The sequence below is a fragment of the Alligator mississippiensis genome, chromosome 5 (genome assembly GCF_030867095.1).
Source record: "Alligator mississippiensis isolate rAllMis1 chromosome 5, rAllMis1, whole genome shotgun sequence".
Lineage (NCBI taxonomy): Eukaryota > Metazoa > Chordata > Crocodylia > Alligatoridae > Alligator > Alligator mississippiensis.
The window spans coordinates 168,460,401-168,480,261 of record NC_081828.1 but is presented as its reverse complement, the minus strand read 5'-3'; the positions used below and the strand labels follow the sequence as shown (position 1 = coordinate 168,480,261).

The 19,861-nt window shown below is 41.8% G+C and overlaps 1 protein-coding gene across 7 annotated transcripts in view; it reads left to right on the top strand.

The window, feature by feature from the left end:
• PHF14 (PHD finger protein 14) overlaps positions 1-19,861 on the top strand; it is a 312,624-nt gene that overhangs the window by 17,215 nt on the left and 275,548 nt on the right. For all 7 annotated transcript variants that reach the window (XM_059728970.1, XM_014603199.3, XM_014603196.3 and 4 more), the window contains exon 3: positions 12,358-13,007. In XM_059728970.1, coding sequence (XP_059584953.1) covers positions 12,358-13,007 — 650 coding nt within the window. The remainder of the gene's footprint in view (positions 1-12,357; positions 13,008-19,861) is intronic.

The following is a 19,861-nucleotide window of genomic DNA, read 5'->3' as shown; positions in this document are numbered from 1 at the left end:
TGGATTTGGCAACGGCTCATAAACAGACTGTTTATCTACACGGTAGAATAAGGGTGGGGAAACAACAAAAGGAGTCCGCTAAAGTCACAGAAACCTGCTCGTAGCCCCGTCTGATGACCGAGGCTACATACCTTCTTGTAGCCCCGTCTGATGACCTAGGCTACATACCTTCAGGCAGCGGATCTATAGCGGCTCATGAATGGAGAACACAAGATACAGAGCAAAACAAGAGGGTGAGGGACCAGTGAAAAGTTCACTGGGGAGGAGGGAAGGGTTGATTTTTATCTCTCAACCTTGGCTCCTAGTGACTATTCTTTCACCACGCAACCTTGCATTCGAGTTGCGCCGGTCATCGCCCAAACTGGGCTTGCGTACGTCTCGGGCCGGCTGCACGTGGTTTCAGAATTTGCCCTGGACCAATTCCAAATCACCATTCAATCGGGGTCACAATCTTATTCCCATCACCTACTCAGACTTCCTAAAGCCCAGTGTTGTGCTGGATGCAAGTGCTTGTGCAACAGACAGATTCTCCCTACCAGTTATGTGCACTTTCCAGAGACAGACAGAATTTACCAGATTAGTATGACCGGTCTTGGTTCTACACTGACCTGTAACAAAGGTTCGAATCCAGCTACCCAACTCGAGCAGGGAGCCTATGAGCAGTACTCCTCCGACACCCCAATAGAGATTTAAAAGGCCTCTTACCTTTATTGGTGGCGCCGGGGTTTGGCGGGGAACGGCTCACGGTCCTCCGAACACGTTGTTGGCTGTGGATCTGAGTCACGGCACCATTTAATTGTCGTGGAAAAACCACGCTGTAGAATTTGGAATCAGGTCAGGTAGAAACTTTATTTCGATAGCTATCGGAGAGAGACCCTTACAGGAAGATTTCTGCTGTGGCCTCTCTACTTTATATCCAGGGCAATTAACCTTTTATAGATTCAAGACAAAGGGTTGCCTAAACTAACTTTTCCTGCCTTGGGGCTATCTGTCTTGTGTCCTTCAAGACAGTTTAATGGTCATCTTCCTCTTATCTAGGGAATTTCTCTCTCCCCCCTTGAGGCCTTAGCCATTCTTTGCTTCCACATTATCTTAAGTACTTTGACATATCTGGCCCTATGTATAGCCAAAATTAGCAGACTTTTTTTTTTATCTGTATCCTTATCACCTTCCCATCTTTGAGTGGCATGTTACCACATTCACCTCAGGAGGGTGTTATGAAGATTAATATTTGTGAAACACTTAAAAACTATATTGTATTTCCTATAAATGCCATAGGAAAATCAGAGAAAATTAATACTTCTGTGTTCAAAACCAAGTTTGAATCACATGATGTAGTAAAGACTTGGGATTAGAAGTGCACCTTGAGTAGGAAAAAACACTGAATAGCTTCTCATTAAGCAGATAATGTCAGTTCTGCTCATGGAATTGAGGTAGGAGCCCTTTGTGGGGGAGAAAATATGTGAACATATAATTAAAGGCCGTATCCATAATGCATGTGCACAGAAAAGCAAAATTACATAGTAGAAGTAGCCTTACTACATTTCCTGATATTTCAGTGCTTGACTTCACAACTCATCACAATTTTTAACAGGAGGTTTTGGTGTAATTTCCTGTTGTTGTTTGTTTTTTTGTTTGTTTTTTAAGTAAACTGAAAATATAAAAATTCTACCCTGGAACAGTATATTGATATCCCCATGGTTTGTCATCAGGATTGGAGCCTTTATATCCATAGACTAGACCTCTGCTACTGGAGCTAATGGAGTAAATGATAACATTAGATTGTCATCTATTACTGAGGTTGCTAGGGCTTTTTTTTTATATTACTGAGGTTGATTGGGCTTTTTAAGTAGTCAGCAGAATATTTTAATATCAAATATATATTTTTCTTTTGCCAAATTCTCAGAAACTTAAAAAAAATCAGTCTGGGGTGTATGTGCAGCATATGATGCTTCTGTGCAACTGATTCACATTTTCAAATTAGTAAGAGCTGAAAACAGGGTCATACATTGGGAAGCATCAGGCAGACTTACTAGTTGGTACACCAGCTCCACCTTTAATATTAAACACATTAATGTTGTAGCAGCACTTGATAACTAGTCAGAATTGGTATCTTGTTGTGCTTGACATGGTATAGTCAGGAATAAATCACCATCCCTGCTTAGGATTCAAGGTCGTTTACATAGTGGTAGCCCTGAAGTAACAATGTCCATTTACAAAATTATTAGTACTTCTGTTGCTCTTAGCATCCTCATAGTGACTAGACTAGATGTTCTTTATCTGACGGTTACAAAGGTAGGGCTCTGGTTCAGTCATCACAGTTGCATTTTATGGCCTGCCCAAATCTGTATCTGCATTTGATAAAGGTCCTCAGATAATTCACGCACTGGCATTGGATGACAAAGTAGTGCTTGTAATTAGTACAGTAATATTTTCTTGGGTTTTTGTTATACATTAACTATGTGTATTTTGGGTGGCAGCATTTTTTAAATTGAAGTGTACGGATCGAATCTTGAAAATATTATATTATTCGTGAAACCTTCAAATTGTGCAAACAAAGTACAGGAAATAATTATGGCTATAAATAAAACTGGCATTAGTCATTTAAAACTACGTCTGTAGTAGAAGGTTGCATAATAAAGGATACCATTTCTTTCATTGTCATTTAAGATTGATTTACCCATTGTTACAACCAATATGCATAATTACAGATTGTGTCCTTATCTAATAGCAAAAAAGTGAACAAGGATTTGCTTCTAAAAAAGCATGAGTTACAATGACTTGAAAGTTTCTACTTTTCATATATTCATATTGAAGCAGACTTCTTTGTCCTGGTTTGAACAACAAGCCATTGAAATGGTAGATTTCTAGTTCATTAAAAAAATATTTCTTTAGGATATTTCTAAAATTGTCCTTTAAAAAGAAAAAAAAAAGAGAGGTGCACTGATATATTGGTACCATATTGGATTGGCACCGATAAAAGGAAAATTAACATTATCGGGCTATTGGCTTTCTTTTGTTGGTGTAGCCAGTAATGTCACTGATGCATATAATATGCCTTCTGGCTGGGGTCCCTGGGCACCATGTGCATGTGTGCAGCAGCAGGTGCAGCATGCATGCTGCCAGGAGCACAACCTGGCACTGTGGAGAGCAGCTCCCTGTCGGTAAGTGTGTGGAGGGGAAGGGGCATGGGGGAGTAGATTGAGGCCCCCATGGTGAGGGAGGGGGGTGGGGCTGGGGGCACTGTGAATGGGATAATGGGGCGGGGAGCAGGATAGAACCACGACATGGGATCTGTGCCCCCTCATATTTGTGCGTGGGGCGGATGTGGGCTGCCTGCTGTGAGCTCAGGGCTTTCTGCCCTGCTGCCTTTGCCCTGGGAGCCATGCACTGGCTGTATATTCCCTGCCCATCAGGCAGTGGTGGGGGTGATGAGTTGTCGTCTGCTGCTGGGCAGGATGGGGATGCATGGCCAGTGTGTGGCTCCCAAGGCAAAGGTAGCAGAGTGGAGAGCTGCAAGCCTGCAGCAGGCAGCCTGTCTCTGCCCTCATCCCAGTCAGCTCAGCTCTGGTTAAAAGCATCTTTGTACTTAAAAATGGTGGTGGCAGCGCTTGAACTAAAGCTCATTTGATGAGCTTTAATTCAAGCAATGCTGCCACCATATTTAAGCACCGGGACACTGATCCCCTGGACGAACTGCCTGTGACTCTGTCCCACTCCCCGCCTCGGCCCCAGGGCTCCATTCACTGTCCTAGCTGGGCAGTGCCCCCAGCCTCTGCCCCTGTCCCACTCCCTCCCTCACTGTTGGGGCTTCCATCTGCCCCCTCACACCACGTTCCTCTCTTGTGCCCCTTCCCCTCCACCGACTTACTTGCAAGGTGCTGCTCTGCACGATGCTGGGCTATGTTCCTGTAAACCTATTATCGAATCGGTATTGGCCAATATGCCTGGTGAATAGTCTGCTATTAGCCATGAAAATCTCTATTAGCAATGGGGGGTGTGGTGGAGTGGCTCCTCACTGCTGCACATGCCCCTGGGCCAGGCATGGATGGTATGTTGCCCCCCAGATTTGTGCACAGGGTGAGGGTGGGTTACTTGGGAACAGGAGTTGCACTGGCCTCTTCCTAGCATAGTGGCTGGGCCAGGGCTGTTCTTTGATTGGACAGGTATGGGGCAGGCTCAGGTGCCACTGAGCACATGCCCTGAGCAGGGGCATTGCTGGGGGAGTCTTGGGGGACTATAGCCATCCCTTCCAGCGCTGCCACCCACCCTGAGTGCAGCCCCATTTCAACTTCTCCCTACCAGGAAGAGACTAGTGTAGCTCCTGGCCCCGAGTCCACTGTGGGCAACCTGCCTTTGCCCCATGCACAAATCTAGGGGGCTGCACAGCAGCAGGGAGCTGCCACCTGTGGCTCTGTCCCATGCCCCGCTCTGGCTGGGCAGCGCCTGCCTCTGCCCTATTCCCTCCCTCACTGTGGAGGACCTTGATCCCCGCCATGCCCCTTCCCCCCCACAGACTTACTGGCTGGACGCTGCTTTCCAGACTGCTGGGTTGCATTCCTGGCCTCATGCATGCTGTGGCTGTGCACATGCACGCAGCATTGGTCTGTGATATTGGCCAAAAAAAGTTCATGGCTGATAATGTTAATTTTCCTGTTATTGGTGCCAAGCTGATATGCCACTGATATATTGGTGCAGTTCTACATAAAACTTTATGTAAGCACCATCAGTATTAACTTGTTATGAATGTGTGTTTTATTATCATCGTAAATTGCAGGCACAGTATAGTACAGCCTCAGCATTGCTTAGTTTTAGTAGCGTTTTAAAAATTGCTTTTGTGAAACTGGGACTGTATGAAACTATGATGATAGATTCTTTTTTCTTTCATAATTATGGTGGCTGTTGTTCCTTTAAGGGAAAGACTTGGTATATCTCAGGTCTTAAGTGGTCATTTTTTCCCTTGCTACATTCTCAGTTCAAATTGCCTTGTATGTAAGGCATGCTTAAACTTGAATCCTGGAAAGACTTCTCTCCATGCTTCATTTAAAGCAGGGGTGTCAAACTTGTCCAGCCCATGGTCTGGATCCAGATTGCAGGACTTCTTCTGGGCCTGAGCTGGGCTGTGGGACAAGTGGTAGTAGTGCTCGAGTGAATTGTGCAGTGTTGGTTCTGCCAGCCACAGGGATTAACACGGCCATTGCTCATCCTCCTGCTGCCAAAATGTCCTCAGTGGGGCTCTTTTCCCTGGATTTTGGTGCTGGGCACTGGCCCTGCATACCCTACCCATGAATTGCTTGCCCCTCCAGGAACGCTGCAGGCCAGATCCAACCTATGGGATGCATCTTTGACATTCCTCACTTAAAACATGTGAATAATTCTTGACAGAATTAGGGGTTTATAAACAGTATTTAGTTGCATACCACCCATACTGTTTTCCCTTAGACCATCCCTCCAAACTTGGGGTGCATATTTTAGGTAGTGAAGCTCATTTTTTGTTCTTCAGTGGAATAGAAGCATGCAGACACTGTATGTTAATGGCAGCCAAGGTGGCCACTTCTTTTTGGCCCCAGCAAACAGAAAAGACAGAGTCATATGTTAACCCTCTCACAGATGCTAAGGCATTTGCAGTAGCTATTGGCAAGGGAGCTGCTGCATACAGATTGTAGTATCTTGATGAGGCTTGTGTGTAACATCACTTTTTTACTTATGGAAACTTTTATATAAAGAACTATTTATAGTGAAGAAATAACAGTTTTGCCACTGCCCTTGAAAGGGTCTGGTGCCTAGAACTTGTGGCTGTCTTGCCATATCAGAAAGTTCCTGCTGCTTCACCCAGACTGTCTCCTGAGATGCCACACCTCCTGGACACTGTTTCCAGGAGGACTTACTCCATGCCATGCAGTTGGCCATGACTCTGGAAAAAACTATTTTTCTACATTCTGCCTTCCAGTAATAAGGTGCGTGTCTTATTTTCTTGCATACCAGACATCCTTAAATATGGTAGGTAAAGAAACTCTCCTGAATGCCTTTGACAGCTCTCTTCTATTTATCTTAAGCTTGATATGAATTGCTCTCTATAAGGAATTTATCCCAAAATGGAGTCTTTGAATTTATATTTTTAGACAGTTGGTTTGTTAAAGAACAACCAAATACAAATAAACAAAAGGTAATTATGAATTTCTTACTCTACAGTTAAGCTGAAAACACAATTCAGCCCCCAAATTGAGATTCAATTCTGTTAGTAAGGAAAGAACAGCATGTATGCTTCAAAATAACAGTATTCTGAGGATTGTATGAATTTTTTGAGAACTTTAAAAGTCTATAAGTGTTGTGATATGTTGAGCATATAAGGACTCATTTAAAATTTAATGTCAAGAAATATAACTTCTGGTGTTAGCCTTTTCTCTGATGTAATGATTTTAATAAGATAATACTAGGTACTTCACATTTTTTGTATTAACACTCATTGAAATCTTGTGCACACAATGAATTTGTAGAAACTTGTAGATTAATAATCACTTTTTCTACTACTTTTTATCACAAAGTTTTTCCTTCAGATAAGTCTGAGCCATGATCTTTTGTTTCAGACAATTCTACAAAGCCCATATTAAATTTACTGCTATACCCCATTGTGCTTGATGGGACTGAAACCACAGGCTGTACTGAGATAAATGACACCCTTCACAAAATGTTTATTTCTCATATATGTTGTCAACAAGTCTGTATGTTGCTCTGTGGATTCTGATAGCATATGTGGTCAGCATCTTTTCTGAAATCAGCTTGACTTCTGTCCCATAGGGAACAAGAGGAAATGGTGTAATTCTTCATGAGTTTCTTTGAAGGAGAAGATTTTATGCATCAGCTTCTGCTGACAGAAATTTTCACTTATGAAAAATAATGTCGAAAATGGCTATTAACCCTAAATACTTTATAAAAGGCACCTATGGTATCAGATCTGTTCAACAGACCAGACTGAAAAGAAGGAAACTTGCAAGCATTTCAGAAATACAAAAATATTTTGGCTTGATAAACACTTTTAATTTTTGTCTAATGCTTGCGTTTATTACAAGATGCTAACTATTAAAATCAATATAGTTCAATATGTAAAGGGAAGAATGTCAAGAGTTAGAGGAAGACCAAAGAAACCATAGATTCCTTACAGAATATAGAAGGGAATCTAGATACAGATGATGCAGAAAAGATAGATGTATGTCAGTGGTTGTCAACTGTGGGTACAGGTACCCCTAAGGCTACTTAAAAAGATCCTAGGGGGTACACAGACCTAACATGGCTAATAAATGCTGTGTATTAAGGCCATGCGATGCTTCGGTAGCTGATTCAATTAGGAGGAGATTCAGCTCAATTGGGCGGCCGAATCTCTGAAGTTGAATCTAATTCGGAGACCAGTTAAAAGGTCTGAATTGAATCGGAAGCCTCCGAATCGATTCGGAAAAGATTCAGCACCACTTTGGAGATTCGGCCATAGACTAAACAGACACCAGTCCTCACCATGCTGGACACAGCTGCCTCTAGCTGGTAAGTCTGTGATTGGGGGGGAGGGAAGGGGCGCGAGGGGTGCAGATTAACGCCCCCACAATGAGGGAGGGATTGGGGCTGGGACAAGCTGCTCAGCCGGGGTGGCAGAGGCGTGGGACTCGGGGAGGTGGGTAGGGGATGGTGCAGGATGTGGGCGCGGCAGCACTGGGAGCAGGGACCCGCCCTGTGCAGATCCAGTGGCACATGCCCACTCACGTGCCCTCCCAGATGGGTGGCACGCAGTGGTATGAAGTGGCGGGAGCCCCCCTCCCCATGTCCCATGTTCCCCTGCCCCAGCTGGGCAGTTTGTTCCAGTCCCAATTGCCCCCTCGCTGTGGGGACGTTTCATCTGCCCCTCCCCCTTCTGCTCACCACAACAGATTTACCAGCTGGAGGCAGCTGTGTCCAGCATGGTGAGAACTGCTGCCTGTTTAGTCAATGGCTGAATCTCCAAAGCGGGGCTGAATCTTCAGATCCAATTCAGTCATATCGAATCAGGACAGTGATTCAAATCTCCAAATCGAATCAGGACAGTGATTCAAATCTCTGAATCGAATCACTTTCCCTCTGAATCGGCTGAATCTGAATCCAAAGTGAATACTTGCTGCTTTGCACAGGCCTACCGTGTATTTGCTTATAGCTGCAGCATAGCATGCAGGTGGCCAGGAGAGCAGCTGGTAAGTGTGTTGTGAGGTAACAGGCCGGGGTGGGGGGGCAGATTGGGGCCCCAGCAGTTGGGGAGGGAGTAGGGCTGGAGCAGGAGCTGCTCAGCTGGGCAGGGTACTGGACTGAGCTGCTCCCACCACTGTGCGCACCTTGGGAGGGCATGAGGGCGTGTACCCTGGATCTGCAGACAAGGTGGGCTGCCACTGCAGGCTTGGGCTGGAGGTGCACCAGGCTGTTACCGGCAGGGGCTAGGTTGGGCTGTTCTCGGGGCAGGCAGCGGTTGCACTGCGAGGAGCAGCTATGGGAGGGGCTGCAGCCACTCCAGAATTTGCCATAACCTCCTCCATAGCCCCCTCCCAGCATCACCAAGTACAAGCCCGCCCCAAGTACAGCCCGGACCAGTCCCCCACCAAGAACAACCCAGTGCCAGTCCCAGCCCACAGTGGCAGCCCGCCCTTCCCCGTGTGCAGATCCAGGGGCACGTGCCTCGTGTCCTCCTGGAGTGCGTGCACTGGCGCGAGGCGCCCCCCCCCCCCCCCCCCAGAAAGCTGCTCACAACTCCATCCTGCTCTCTGCCCCGGCCGTGCAGTCCCAGCTCCACTCCGTCCCTCACCGTGAAAGAGGCACATAAGCTGGAACTTTGAGAGAGAAGGGGTACACTTGTTAAAAAAGGTTGAAAACCCCTGATATATGTGATGCCTGTTTGTTTACTTCAGTCTTCACGAATAGCTACCGGATAAGAGTTGGCAGCAAAGAAGGGGAAGGAGCCAAACAGACTCGACTAGTGGAAGAACAGGTTAGGGATGCCTTAAGGAAGCCACATCATTTCAGATAGGGCTGGATGGTATGTGTACCCTCGGTTATTGAAGGAATTGGTTGAAGTAATTTTGGAGCCTTTGGCTATCATCTTTTGAGAACTTATGGAAGTTGGGGAAGGTCCCAGATGATTAGAAAAAGGGCAAACAAAGTGTCTATCTTTAAGAAAAGGAAAAAGGAGAATCTGGGGAATTACATAATAGTCAGTCTGACCTTGATTCCTGGAAAAGTTGTGGAGCAGGTCCTCAAGGAATCTAGAGACCAAAATGATCATGAAGAGCCAGCATGGTTTTGCTACGAGCAAGTCGTGCCTAATCAACCTGTTTCCTTCTGTAATAAGGTGACAGGCTGTGTGGATGGGGGGAGACGAGTAGATGTGATATTTTCTTACTTTAACAAGGCTTTTGGAATGGCTCTCATGACATTCTCATTAGCAAACTAAGGAAGTACAGACTAGATGAAAGTACTGTGAGGTGAATACATAACTTTTTGAATAATTGTTCTCAATGAGTTGGTCATCAATGGCTCAATGTCTAGTTGGGAGGAGGTATCAAGTGGGTTTCACCAGTGGTCTGCCATGGGTCTGGTATTGTTTAATATCTTAATTAATGATTTAGATGATGGGGTGATGTATGCTTAACAAATTTTCAGGTGACACCAAGTTGAGTGGAATTGGAGACACTCTGGATGGTAGGGCTAGGAACCAGAATGACCTGGATAGACTGGAGAAATGGTCCACAGTCAACCAAATCTGATAACATTCTTCAGATACCTGCAGCATGATTTTTAGAGAGGATGGCAAGTAGCTTTTCCTTTATGAAGAAAAAAAATAGCTTGAGGCCATTTCTCCAGTAGGGGAAATTTAGGCTGCAGATTAGGAGGAACTTCTTGACATTGAGGGTAGTCTAGAATTTTTGGAACAGGCTACCTAGGGAAGCTGTGGAATCTCCATCTTTGGAAGTTTTCAAGAGTAGGTTGGATAGACATTTAGCTGGGATGGTTTAGTCAGGGATGATCCATCCTACCTTGACCAGGGGACTGGGCTAGATGATCTTGTGTTGTGAAGTTCCTTCCAACCCTACTTTTCTGTGATCTTATCTCAATATAGGGGCCATCTGTCAGACAACCTGTTACCTAATACATGGTAAAGTGCACACGTATTGAATAAATAGGAAATTCACTCAACAGCATAGCACCGGCCTGTCTGGGCTGCTGTCTAACCACCCCTCCCTATGTTGCTATGGCTGCCAGGAGGTTTAGGCTTCCCCTCTCTACTTCGGATTACGTTTCTGACTCCTGCGCTGTGGGGTGGTGCAGCATAGCTAATAGCACAGAGCAGTGGGGGAGTTGAGGGTGGGTGCAAGTGGTACAGTGGTTGCTTGCATTCATGGAGCAGTAGAGGGCTCCACATGCATACAGTGTGTGGGGCAAATGCTGCCTAGGTGCCCATGACTTGCAGTAGTGTGGCCCCTGGAGGAGTGTGGTCCACGTTTTATGTGGGTCCCCGACTGCTTAGCATGGCTGGTAAATAGCACAGCATTGTTTGCACAAACGGTGCTTCCTAGCTACACAGTGTTCTGGTATTAGCAGTCATGTAACTGATGAGCTTCCATCATTTTCAAGACTTTTAAAGCATCTCCAGAACTCCAAAGGACCTTGAAAACAATGGGATCTAGTTGGTTTCAGACAGCAGTGAATGTAAACAGTGATTGGTAAACACACAGGCTTTTCTGTTCAGACATTGTGGAGTTCTTTAACTTGTTAATAGGTTTATCTAAGTTGGACATCCTTTCAGCCTCCCTAGTTATTCTGAAAGGAATGATATTTTAAAATTGCAATTAAATGCAAGTCATGCTCGTAAGTGGTAGTAGCGCTGTTATGTGTAGTAATGCCATTGAGTTGTTTGTTGCATTAGATTCTGTGCCAGGGCTTAGTGTCATGTTTTGGTTTCTTGCCTGGCTCAGGTTTTGCCTAAGGGAGTATAATTGTTTCTTTAGTAGTTATATGAAGTCCCAAAGAGACTGTAGACTGAAAATAAGGGAGGCAAGATGTGGTGAGGGAGAATTCTCAGTTGGAGAAATATTGCTGATCTAAGTCACTGCCTAGATCAGAGCAGTCAGTGAGTGTGCGCAGTGTACTGTTAAACACTAACTTCTAAAGTGAATATATAGTTTTTCTCTACCTATGTCTGGGTAAAGTTGGTCAGTAAATCTGCATAAGTGAATTAATGGTCACACCATATCCTTGCAAAATACTTAGGTACCTGGTGTACATGAATTACAAGGCCCCACCATGGTACTGCTGTGGAGAACCATACTGTTTCCGTTTATTAGGCCTTATAGAAGCATTGTAGTTACTGTGTGGCAAATAAAGTGCTTAAAGGCAGAGGACTATTTAAAAGAAAAAGATCTATAAAATAGGTTTTATCTATTATACGTGGCTGAAACAAAGCATGATGGTTAGTGATTATTTGATGTCTCTGAATAAGTTAAATCACAACCTTTGCCTCTTTGGGTAAGGTGCACACCACAGGTGCCTTACTTCATTAATTACATGTGTAAACTTTGCCTTTCATGCAGATGTCAGTCTTCGTTATATATTTATTTTTAACCTAACCTATACTTCATATTGTGCAGGGTAGATGGTGAATGAAATAGCGGTCCAGGCCTTTGCTTTGTACAAATTGGACAGTGCATAGCAATTGGGACAGGGAGCCACAGCTTGAAAATGAAAAGACAATTTGGTCACTTGCAGTGACCAACTTGCACACTGAAGAGCTTATTCACTGATAAAGAATAGTAAATTACATTGAAAATAAAAACTTTTACAGTGCCTAAATAGCAGGTGTCAGAATTCAAGTTGTAGGAACAACCTTACTTTGGAACTTGCTGACTTGTGATTGCATCATTTTGTAAGTTAAAGAACAATAAAATCTATTGTATTCTTGTTTTCAAGGCTTAGGAAGTAACTCCTGTGATTTTAAAAAGGACAGTTAGTCATGTATAATAACCTCCCATGAAGACTATATCTATTTCTTACTGCTTTTTTAAAAAAAAAATATTTTCTACAATTCAGTGGAATTTTTAGGTTTCATTAAGTGTATTTTTACCTTTTTTGTTTTTTTGGGTTTTTTTCTATCATCTCACAACACACTCATATTCAACAAGTTCTCAACGGTGCTACTTGGAGTAAAAATATTTGGAGACTAACTGACAAATAGGTTGATGGGAGGAACATACATCATTCTTTAGTTTAGCAGTTTGTTGTTTCAGCAAGTTTTGGGGTTTTTGGGTACATTTGTTTCAGAACACTTTTTTTAAATTTTCATATGCTCAACAGATTCTGAAGGAAGTGGTCATGGGAGTGAAGATGCATCAAAGGACAGTGGTGAAGGTTCCTGTACTGAATCAGAAGAAAATATTTTGGAGGAAGTAGCAGCAGAACAAGAGAAGGTAGAAGAACAGCCCAAAAGCTCTGCTGGAGAAGAGACACCAGCAACAGAGAAAGAGGTGATTAAGACAGAAAAGAAAGATCAGGAGGAAGAGGATGAGAAGCCAAAAAAGAAAAAAGAGAAAGAGAGAGCCACTGAATCTGATGCTGTTGCTGATGAGCAATCAAATGAGCCAAAAAAGTGGAATTTGCGCCGCAATCGACCTCTTCTAGATTTTGTATCAATGGAAGAACTAAATGATATGGATGATTATGACAGTGAGGATGACAATGACTGGCGGCCTACTGCTGAAAAGAAGAAAGGAAAAAATGCATTGCGAAAGGAGGGAAGTGATGGAGATAATGAGGATGATGAAGACGATGGAAGTGGAAGTGATGATGATGACAATGATGAGGAGGGCAATGAGGATGATAACAGCAGCACTGCTAGCGATGGTGCATCCAAGAAGAAGAAAAATAAAGTTCTTAACAGGAGTAATGCTGATGATGAGGAGCTGACAAATGATAGCCTGGCTCTTTCACAAAGCAAGAGTAATGAGGTAGAGCAATCAACTTTCTATAATCTCTCTGAAAAATGGAAAATTCTCTGCGGTGCTGTTTTTTTGTTTTTTTTTAAATGAGTAATTTAAAAACTTAAACTGACATTGTTTGGTGTTTTGATTAATGAAGAAGCTGCAAAACTATACTGAATGAAGTGAAAACAAATAAAGTAAACTGGCCTTGGCTTTATGGTCCAATCCAACCCCTACTGTAGTCGATGGGAAGTCTTTTGTCGGCTTTGGTGGGTTTTGGATTAGCTCTTTAGCAAGTAGGCTAATCCATAGTGGAAACAAACCAAAACATGAATTTAGTTCTCTTATAGCATATATGCTATTAAACGCAAGTCAGATTTGAAGTTATGATATAGCTGTGACAGCCTAACAGATGCCAAAAAGATAACAAGCCTTGATCTACCCCTGGACTGTAGCAGATATCATATAGAACAAACATTACATTCACTGCTAACAAAGTTCTTAATAGAAGGATGTGTATATGGGTTCAGCTAGAATTGGGGGGGGGGGAGGTTCCTCTTTCTTTTTCTTTAGGGGAATTGAGTGTAGTTTTTGATGTGTAATGTTTTTTACATTGATTAAAAAGTGATCATGGGTAAGGATTAGTTATAGTAAATACCTTGTCAGATCAGAATGCAAATGCAGTTTGATATTACAGTGCTTCCCCAGACACTGTTCCACTGCTTTAAATAAGGTTTGCATCTGTGGAAGAATTGCTGTATCAGCTTGTTAAGATAGTTGGTTTCATCAAACTTATTTGCAAAACTGGAATAAAATCACTGGAAGCCTTTTTTTTTCTTAAATATTTGTAAGTAAACCCAGTGTTATAACAAGTATGATTTCTGGATAAAACATAGACATATGTGGCATTATTTTAAGGTCTGCTGTTTCTCTTTCACCAATCTTTTCTGCTGATTCGCTGCTGTTGATTTTACTTTGTATTAAAAAAAACTATATTGAACTATGTTGGGCATTTTGGAATTTGGCAGAAATCTGTTTCTGGGTTATATGGCATCCTGCATTTATGGATTTATTTTCTAATACAGGGGAGTGAAATTCATCTGGCCCTGTGGGCCATATGTATGGCATGGGACTGGTCCATGGGCCAGATTTGGCCCACAGACTTCTCCCTTTGCTGCCCCCCCCCCCCTCCCTTTTTCCCTGTCCTATGCTGGATCCAGTGTCTGTGGCTCCTGCTCCAGGATGTGCACTACACAAGATTCCTCCCCTTGCCCTGGCCGGCCTGGCAGGGAGAATGCCACACAGGCTTGATCTTTGATAACCTGGTCTAATACATTGGATATGAGCTATGAAGATATTATTAATGCTAATAGTGTCAGAAAAACAATTTGACAATTATAATCTATAGGTTTTACTCTCACGTGGGTTTTACCTGTTTTTTTTAAATCAAACAAGACAGCTTATTTGCTACATCATTTGCATTTTTATACGCTTATTGCTCTGGTGCTTCAGGGACAGTTACGTTCTGTGGTGAGAGAGACCAAAGTTGTACTTGGATGAATGTTTCATTTGAAGCCCATTGAAGCCAGAGGTGACCGTCTTACCACACTGCTGGTACAGTACTTGCAGTGTCACTGCAGACTGATTTTTTTGATCTTTAGGGATTGCCTTTATAAGTGAGAGGAGTCTATTTCCTATACATATTTAGTCCTTTGTCTCTATATCATTATCTTACTTGATGATACCACCGTGCTTTTTGTCAATGCCTTTTGGTTGATGAACTTGGGTACAGATATTACAGATATTAATGGACTGACCTTTCAGAACAATATTCTAGGATAGGTAAGTGTTTTACAGTAGTTTCCTGCATTACAAATGGGGGACTTAAAGAACAGAGATTAAGGTCTTGATGGTAAACTGTAACCTCAGTTTACAGTGATTTCAATGAGAATTGAAGGTACTCAGTACCTTTACCTTGCAAGATCTGTCTTTATGACTTCCAGGGTGAGCCACAAAATCTGTGGCAGAGCTAGGACTAAAACCTGATCTCCTTGTTTCATGTTTCAGGCATTCACCATGAGAGGATCATTCCTCATTTTCAAAATGCAATATCGTAACTGATTAAAAATCATCCTAATGACACTGTGCTTTAGAAACTAAGTATAATTTTTTTTAATTAAGCTACTTTTTTGTTTAGCTCTTGGAGGAAAACCCAATATAAAGAAAGGTCATTGAATCTCTGAAAAGTGCCTTCATGGTTTTTAATTTTTTAAATCTAGTATTAACTTCTAAATTGACAATATACAAATCCAATTTCAGTTTTATGCTATTTGAAACCACCTGTTTTTTAAAAGTGCTTCTGGCAGCTCCACTGTAATAATTTTTCAGTTTTAGTAAAAAATAGTTCTTTTAGAGTACAGCAGAATCTCATTACAATGCAGAAGCTGATGTCCTAGGAATACAGACTTCACAGTGCTCGATGAAAGGACAGTGTCTAAGCAACTAACTTATAAGTAGCTGCTCCTGAGGTCCTAAAGTTGTTAGGGGGTGGGTGGGGGTTGCTAGCTTTCAACCCTTTTTCCTCTTTTTTTAACCCATTTTCATATTCCAAATATGGATTTCAAGACCTGATTATATAGTATTTGAACCTGTGTTGTAATGAAGTACCGTATGCTGTTCTACTGTATTAAGCATAAGTAAACAAGCTTATGCTTTTACTGTTTGTGTCAAGCATCTTTAATAGATAAATGATGCTGTTCATTTTTTTTTTTTTTATAATTGCTAGTACTTCAACGCGTTTTTTTCTTTCTCAATAGGGTCTCTTTAATTCCCATTAAATTATTAGCAGATGCATGTTTCAGTGTTATAGGTTGTTGGTCTAAGGACATAGGCAGACGGTTCTTTGGGTAAATCTGATATCTTTTATTAGACCAACTCAAATAGTTGCAAAAATTCTTCCAAGTATTTGAGTTGATCTAATAAGAGATATCAGATTTCCCCAAAGAACTTTGTCTGCCTAGTAGATACATATGCATAGGTTGTGAGTTTCACTGCTTCCCACCCAAAGCTTGCATAACTAGATGGTGATGACCCTGATGATAGAATCAGCCTCTCACCTGGCAGGTTGTTGACAAGATGTGGACTGGAACAGTAGTTCTTGCTTCTGTGTGAGGTTTCCTGGCCACCAGCTAAACCATGGCACAATGACCCCTATTAAACAAGCATCCTCTACCCTCAGTTCCCCACACCCAATAAAGAAAACCAAAGCCCCTAATCTTATTCAACCAAATTTAACTCTTTTAGCACTGGTTAATTAATTGCTTTCTACCTGTGTACATATACTTATTGTGTATTGATAATGTCATATTAATATACTTAATTTGCCCAGGGGATTTTTATTTGGATCCAAAAGTAACAACTTCTACAGTATTCCTTTTTATTTTAAAAATGTAATCTTTTGTTGAAGTAAAATATGCATGTTACTCTTAGACTTCCTTCAGCAAAGATAAATAATCCTAAATTAATGGTTATAACCAAATTGCTAGCTTTTTGTAGAACCTGTCTGTTAGAAGTGCAGTTGTACTAGTACACAGTTAATTTACCTTACTTATGGATATCTTTTTACTAACGTTTTCCTGTTTGTAATTGGGATGGGAAGCTAAAGGAATCTTTTTACTATTGATGAACTTTATTCATATGAGAAGTGCTCTAGTTACAAAATGTCCTTACCTTAACTTTTTAAAGTAAGGTATTGGGAGAGAGTCTCACGAACCCTGTACTAATTAATCCTGGAAAAACTTAATTTTCTTTTTTATTTCTATATTTATTATTCATGTTTTCCTTTAAGTAAGCATAATACTTTACCTTTTAAAACAATTCTTTATTTTATCCCTAGACATCTTTTCATTGTTACCTTATGGCTCCTGACCTCTTGATTGTAAGAAGATGGATAGGAAATATGTTCAGATACCTTATCTTCACTGTTGAAAATATATATTTTTTTTCTTCTTTGGAGTGGGGGGATTGTTTTTTTTGTTTATTTGTTTTAATATTTCAGAATATCTAATGCATTTGACCTATCTCAAGTGAAGGCAAATCACTACACAGCAAAGTTAACCCTATACTTTCCTCCTGTAGCTGATTGTTTAGTTTAATCAAAAATGCCTTGCCTTCACTGTGTTTTAGTTTAGGATAGCTTGCATACATTAGGTATTTCAAGGCAAAATAAAATGCACTTTTTTTTCTTAAAGCAATATTGGTGAGGTCATTGGGGTAGTAGGATATAAGGCTCTGAAATTTGCCTTCTACCCTGCCTTTGTGACATTTTTAAATGCATGTTATGATTCTCTTGGGCAACAAGTATCAATAGTCTTTTTGTAGAAATGAGAGGAGCAGTTGCAAACAGTTTCTGATACGTAAAAACTTTGTTTGGATCCTCTCCTCTCTGCGTCTCTCCTCTGTTTGAAAGAGTGATCGTCCATCCACGGAAAAGATAAAAGCATCAAAAAAGACTTCGCCACATTTCTCCACCACACCTAGACTTCTGTGGCCAGTTTTAGAGTTGAGAAGATTATTATTTCTATGTGCCTGATTCCTTGGTCTGTCTGATCAGACCGCCAGCAGGGTGCCTATGGTAATATTTTAATGCTATTGATACCTGCAGCAGGATTGAGACCTATGGCCACAACTCCATATATGCCACTGAACAGCCATCACAAAGCCATAAATTATGGTCACTACCAACCATGGATAGATTTAGACTTGTAAGCTAGAAGGGAGAAAGTTAATATATTTATGACCTTATTAACAGTCTCCATACCTGACCATTTTTTTTCTTGAACTTTACAAATGTAGCTGTCAAGTTTTCCATGTTTCACATACTGTTAGCAAGCTATTCACCCCCAATTACATTTCATTTCTAACTTTTAATATACCATATTAGGTTTCTTTTTTTAAAGGTGACTGAACTAGTCTTATTCCATGTACAGGTGTTCCATTTGTGCCAAGGGAAAAGCCTTCCTCCTGGCACAAACAAAACTTTATAGACAGTCAAGATTTCTTGCAGATATGAAATGGCTGTTCCACATGCAGTTAGATCAGGTACCCGTGAGGAAGATTTTCCTTTTCCTGATCTAAATTGAATGTCTATACACTTCTTTCACTGAGGAGGACACATGATATCCTGTGGCTCTCTGCTCTCACTCTGTCCCTCCAGAACAGAGAGGAAAGAAGAGCCCTGGCTCCATGATAGCAAGGTTGAGCTGTCAGGGAACCCCGTGGGGACTCTGCCCTGAGGAATCGCTCTGCACCTTGCCAATCGATAGGGTGAGGCAGGCTGCCTTGACACTTTTCAAAGTACCCCTGCATCCTCCTGTACTCCTTGGCTGCGTCCAGACAAGCGCAGACGTTTGGTTCCCTGCGGACAACTAGCAGCGATGCACCTTATGCTGCCGCTAGTTGTCCCTGGGAAACACCTGTGCCACGCACTCTCTGGTGCACAGCAGCAGGTTACCCTGGGTGGGATAGGGGAGGCTGGGGCATGCGCTGGGCTGGCCCCAGCAGTCTTACCTGGGGTCCTGGGGACCTCCCAGGGCTGCAGCAATGACAATCATGCCTCTTGGAGCTTGACCAGCAGGCACAGTGTGGCTCCAGTCAGCCAGGATCCAGTTTTGAGCAGTACTCTCTGCCCCCACATGTGCCACTCTGCTTTTTTGCACAGATTTTTTAAACCCCTAGATATTTTATAATAAAATGATGTAGTAAGTTGATTACTTTTGTGGAAGCCAGGGTAGTTTACTTCTATGTAGATGTTACATGTAGAGCTTTTTGTAAGTATAGCTGAATTATAAATTTAAGTTGTTGTTTATTTAAAATCACTCTATCTTGGTTCTAGCGTAGTAATGATTAATCCTTTTCCTTCATTTCTATAATTTTCAAAAAGTTTGAAATCTCCATGGCAACTTTTTTGTCATAGACTTGTTGACCTGGTGCTTAAAAAAATTATAGAAAGAGTAAATACCATAGGACTAGCATCCTCTAAAAATGAACTGCCATAGCAGGTGGGAAATGTTGACTCCGTGATATTACTCTCTTTCTAGTATTAAATTGCTTTTAATTATGGGTAACGTGATTTTTCAGTACGTGATGCAAGGGTGGCAACTGACCCTCAGGCATCGATTGGGTTATTAAGCAGAGAAAATGATTCTCAGTCTGGTCTGCGTACCATAACTGACCTGTGAAACTTTTTGGGGTGGGTAGCAGAAGAAACAAATACCTTGAGCCATACTCCACACGATTTGGAGACCCTGAGAAGACATAATGCATTCAGACCCTCTATTTAAAGTTGACAAATTTTTCCTTTTCAAAAAAAGAACATTGTTTTTGTTAGCAGCAATAACAAACCAAGTCTTTAGGTGTTTAGGGTATTATAGTAGTAGTCAGTGTGCTAGAAGCGATATCTTTTATTAGACCAACTAGACAATTGCAAAACATTCTTTTTCTTTATTTGAAGGCTTTCAAGCATATATGCCCTTCCTCAGGTATAGGAGAATGCAAGAATTGTAAAATTTCTCCTAAGTTGAAATGAAAATTCATATTTCACAGGAGAGCTGGAGGGTGGTATAAGATCTCCTGGCTGGGTAAACTAGCGTGTGTTCATGACTTTCTTTAACCAAAAATGAAGGCTTTGGCTAGGAATAACATGTTTGGAAAGGGAGGGTTCTACCTCATTCATTTTTTGTTGCTGAAATGCACAGCTATATCATTTTTAGAGATGCTTAGCAAGCTAGTGGATTCATGTCAGGTGTGAATTGCCAACCTATACTCTAAAACTATTACAAGGGCTATTTTAATCGGTCACTAGTGATGCTTTAATGCATCTA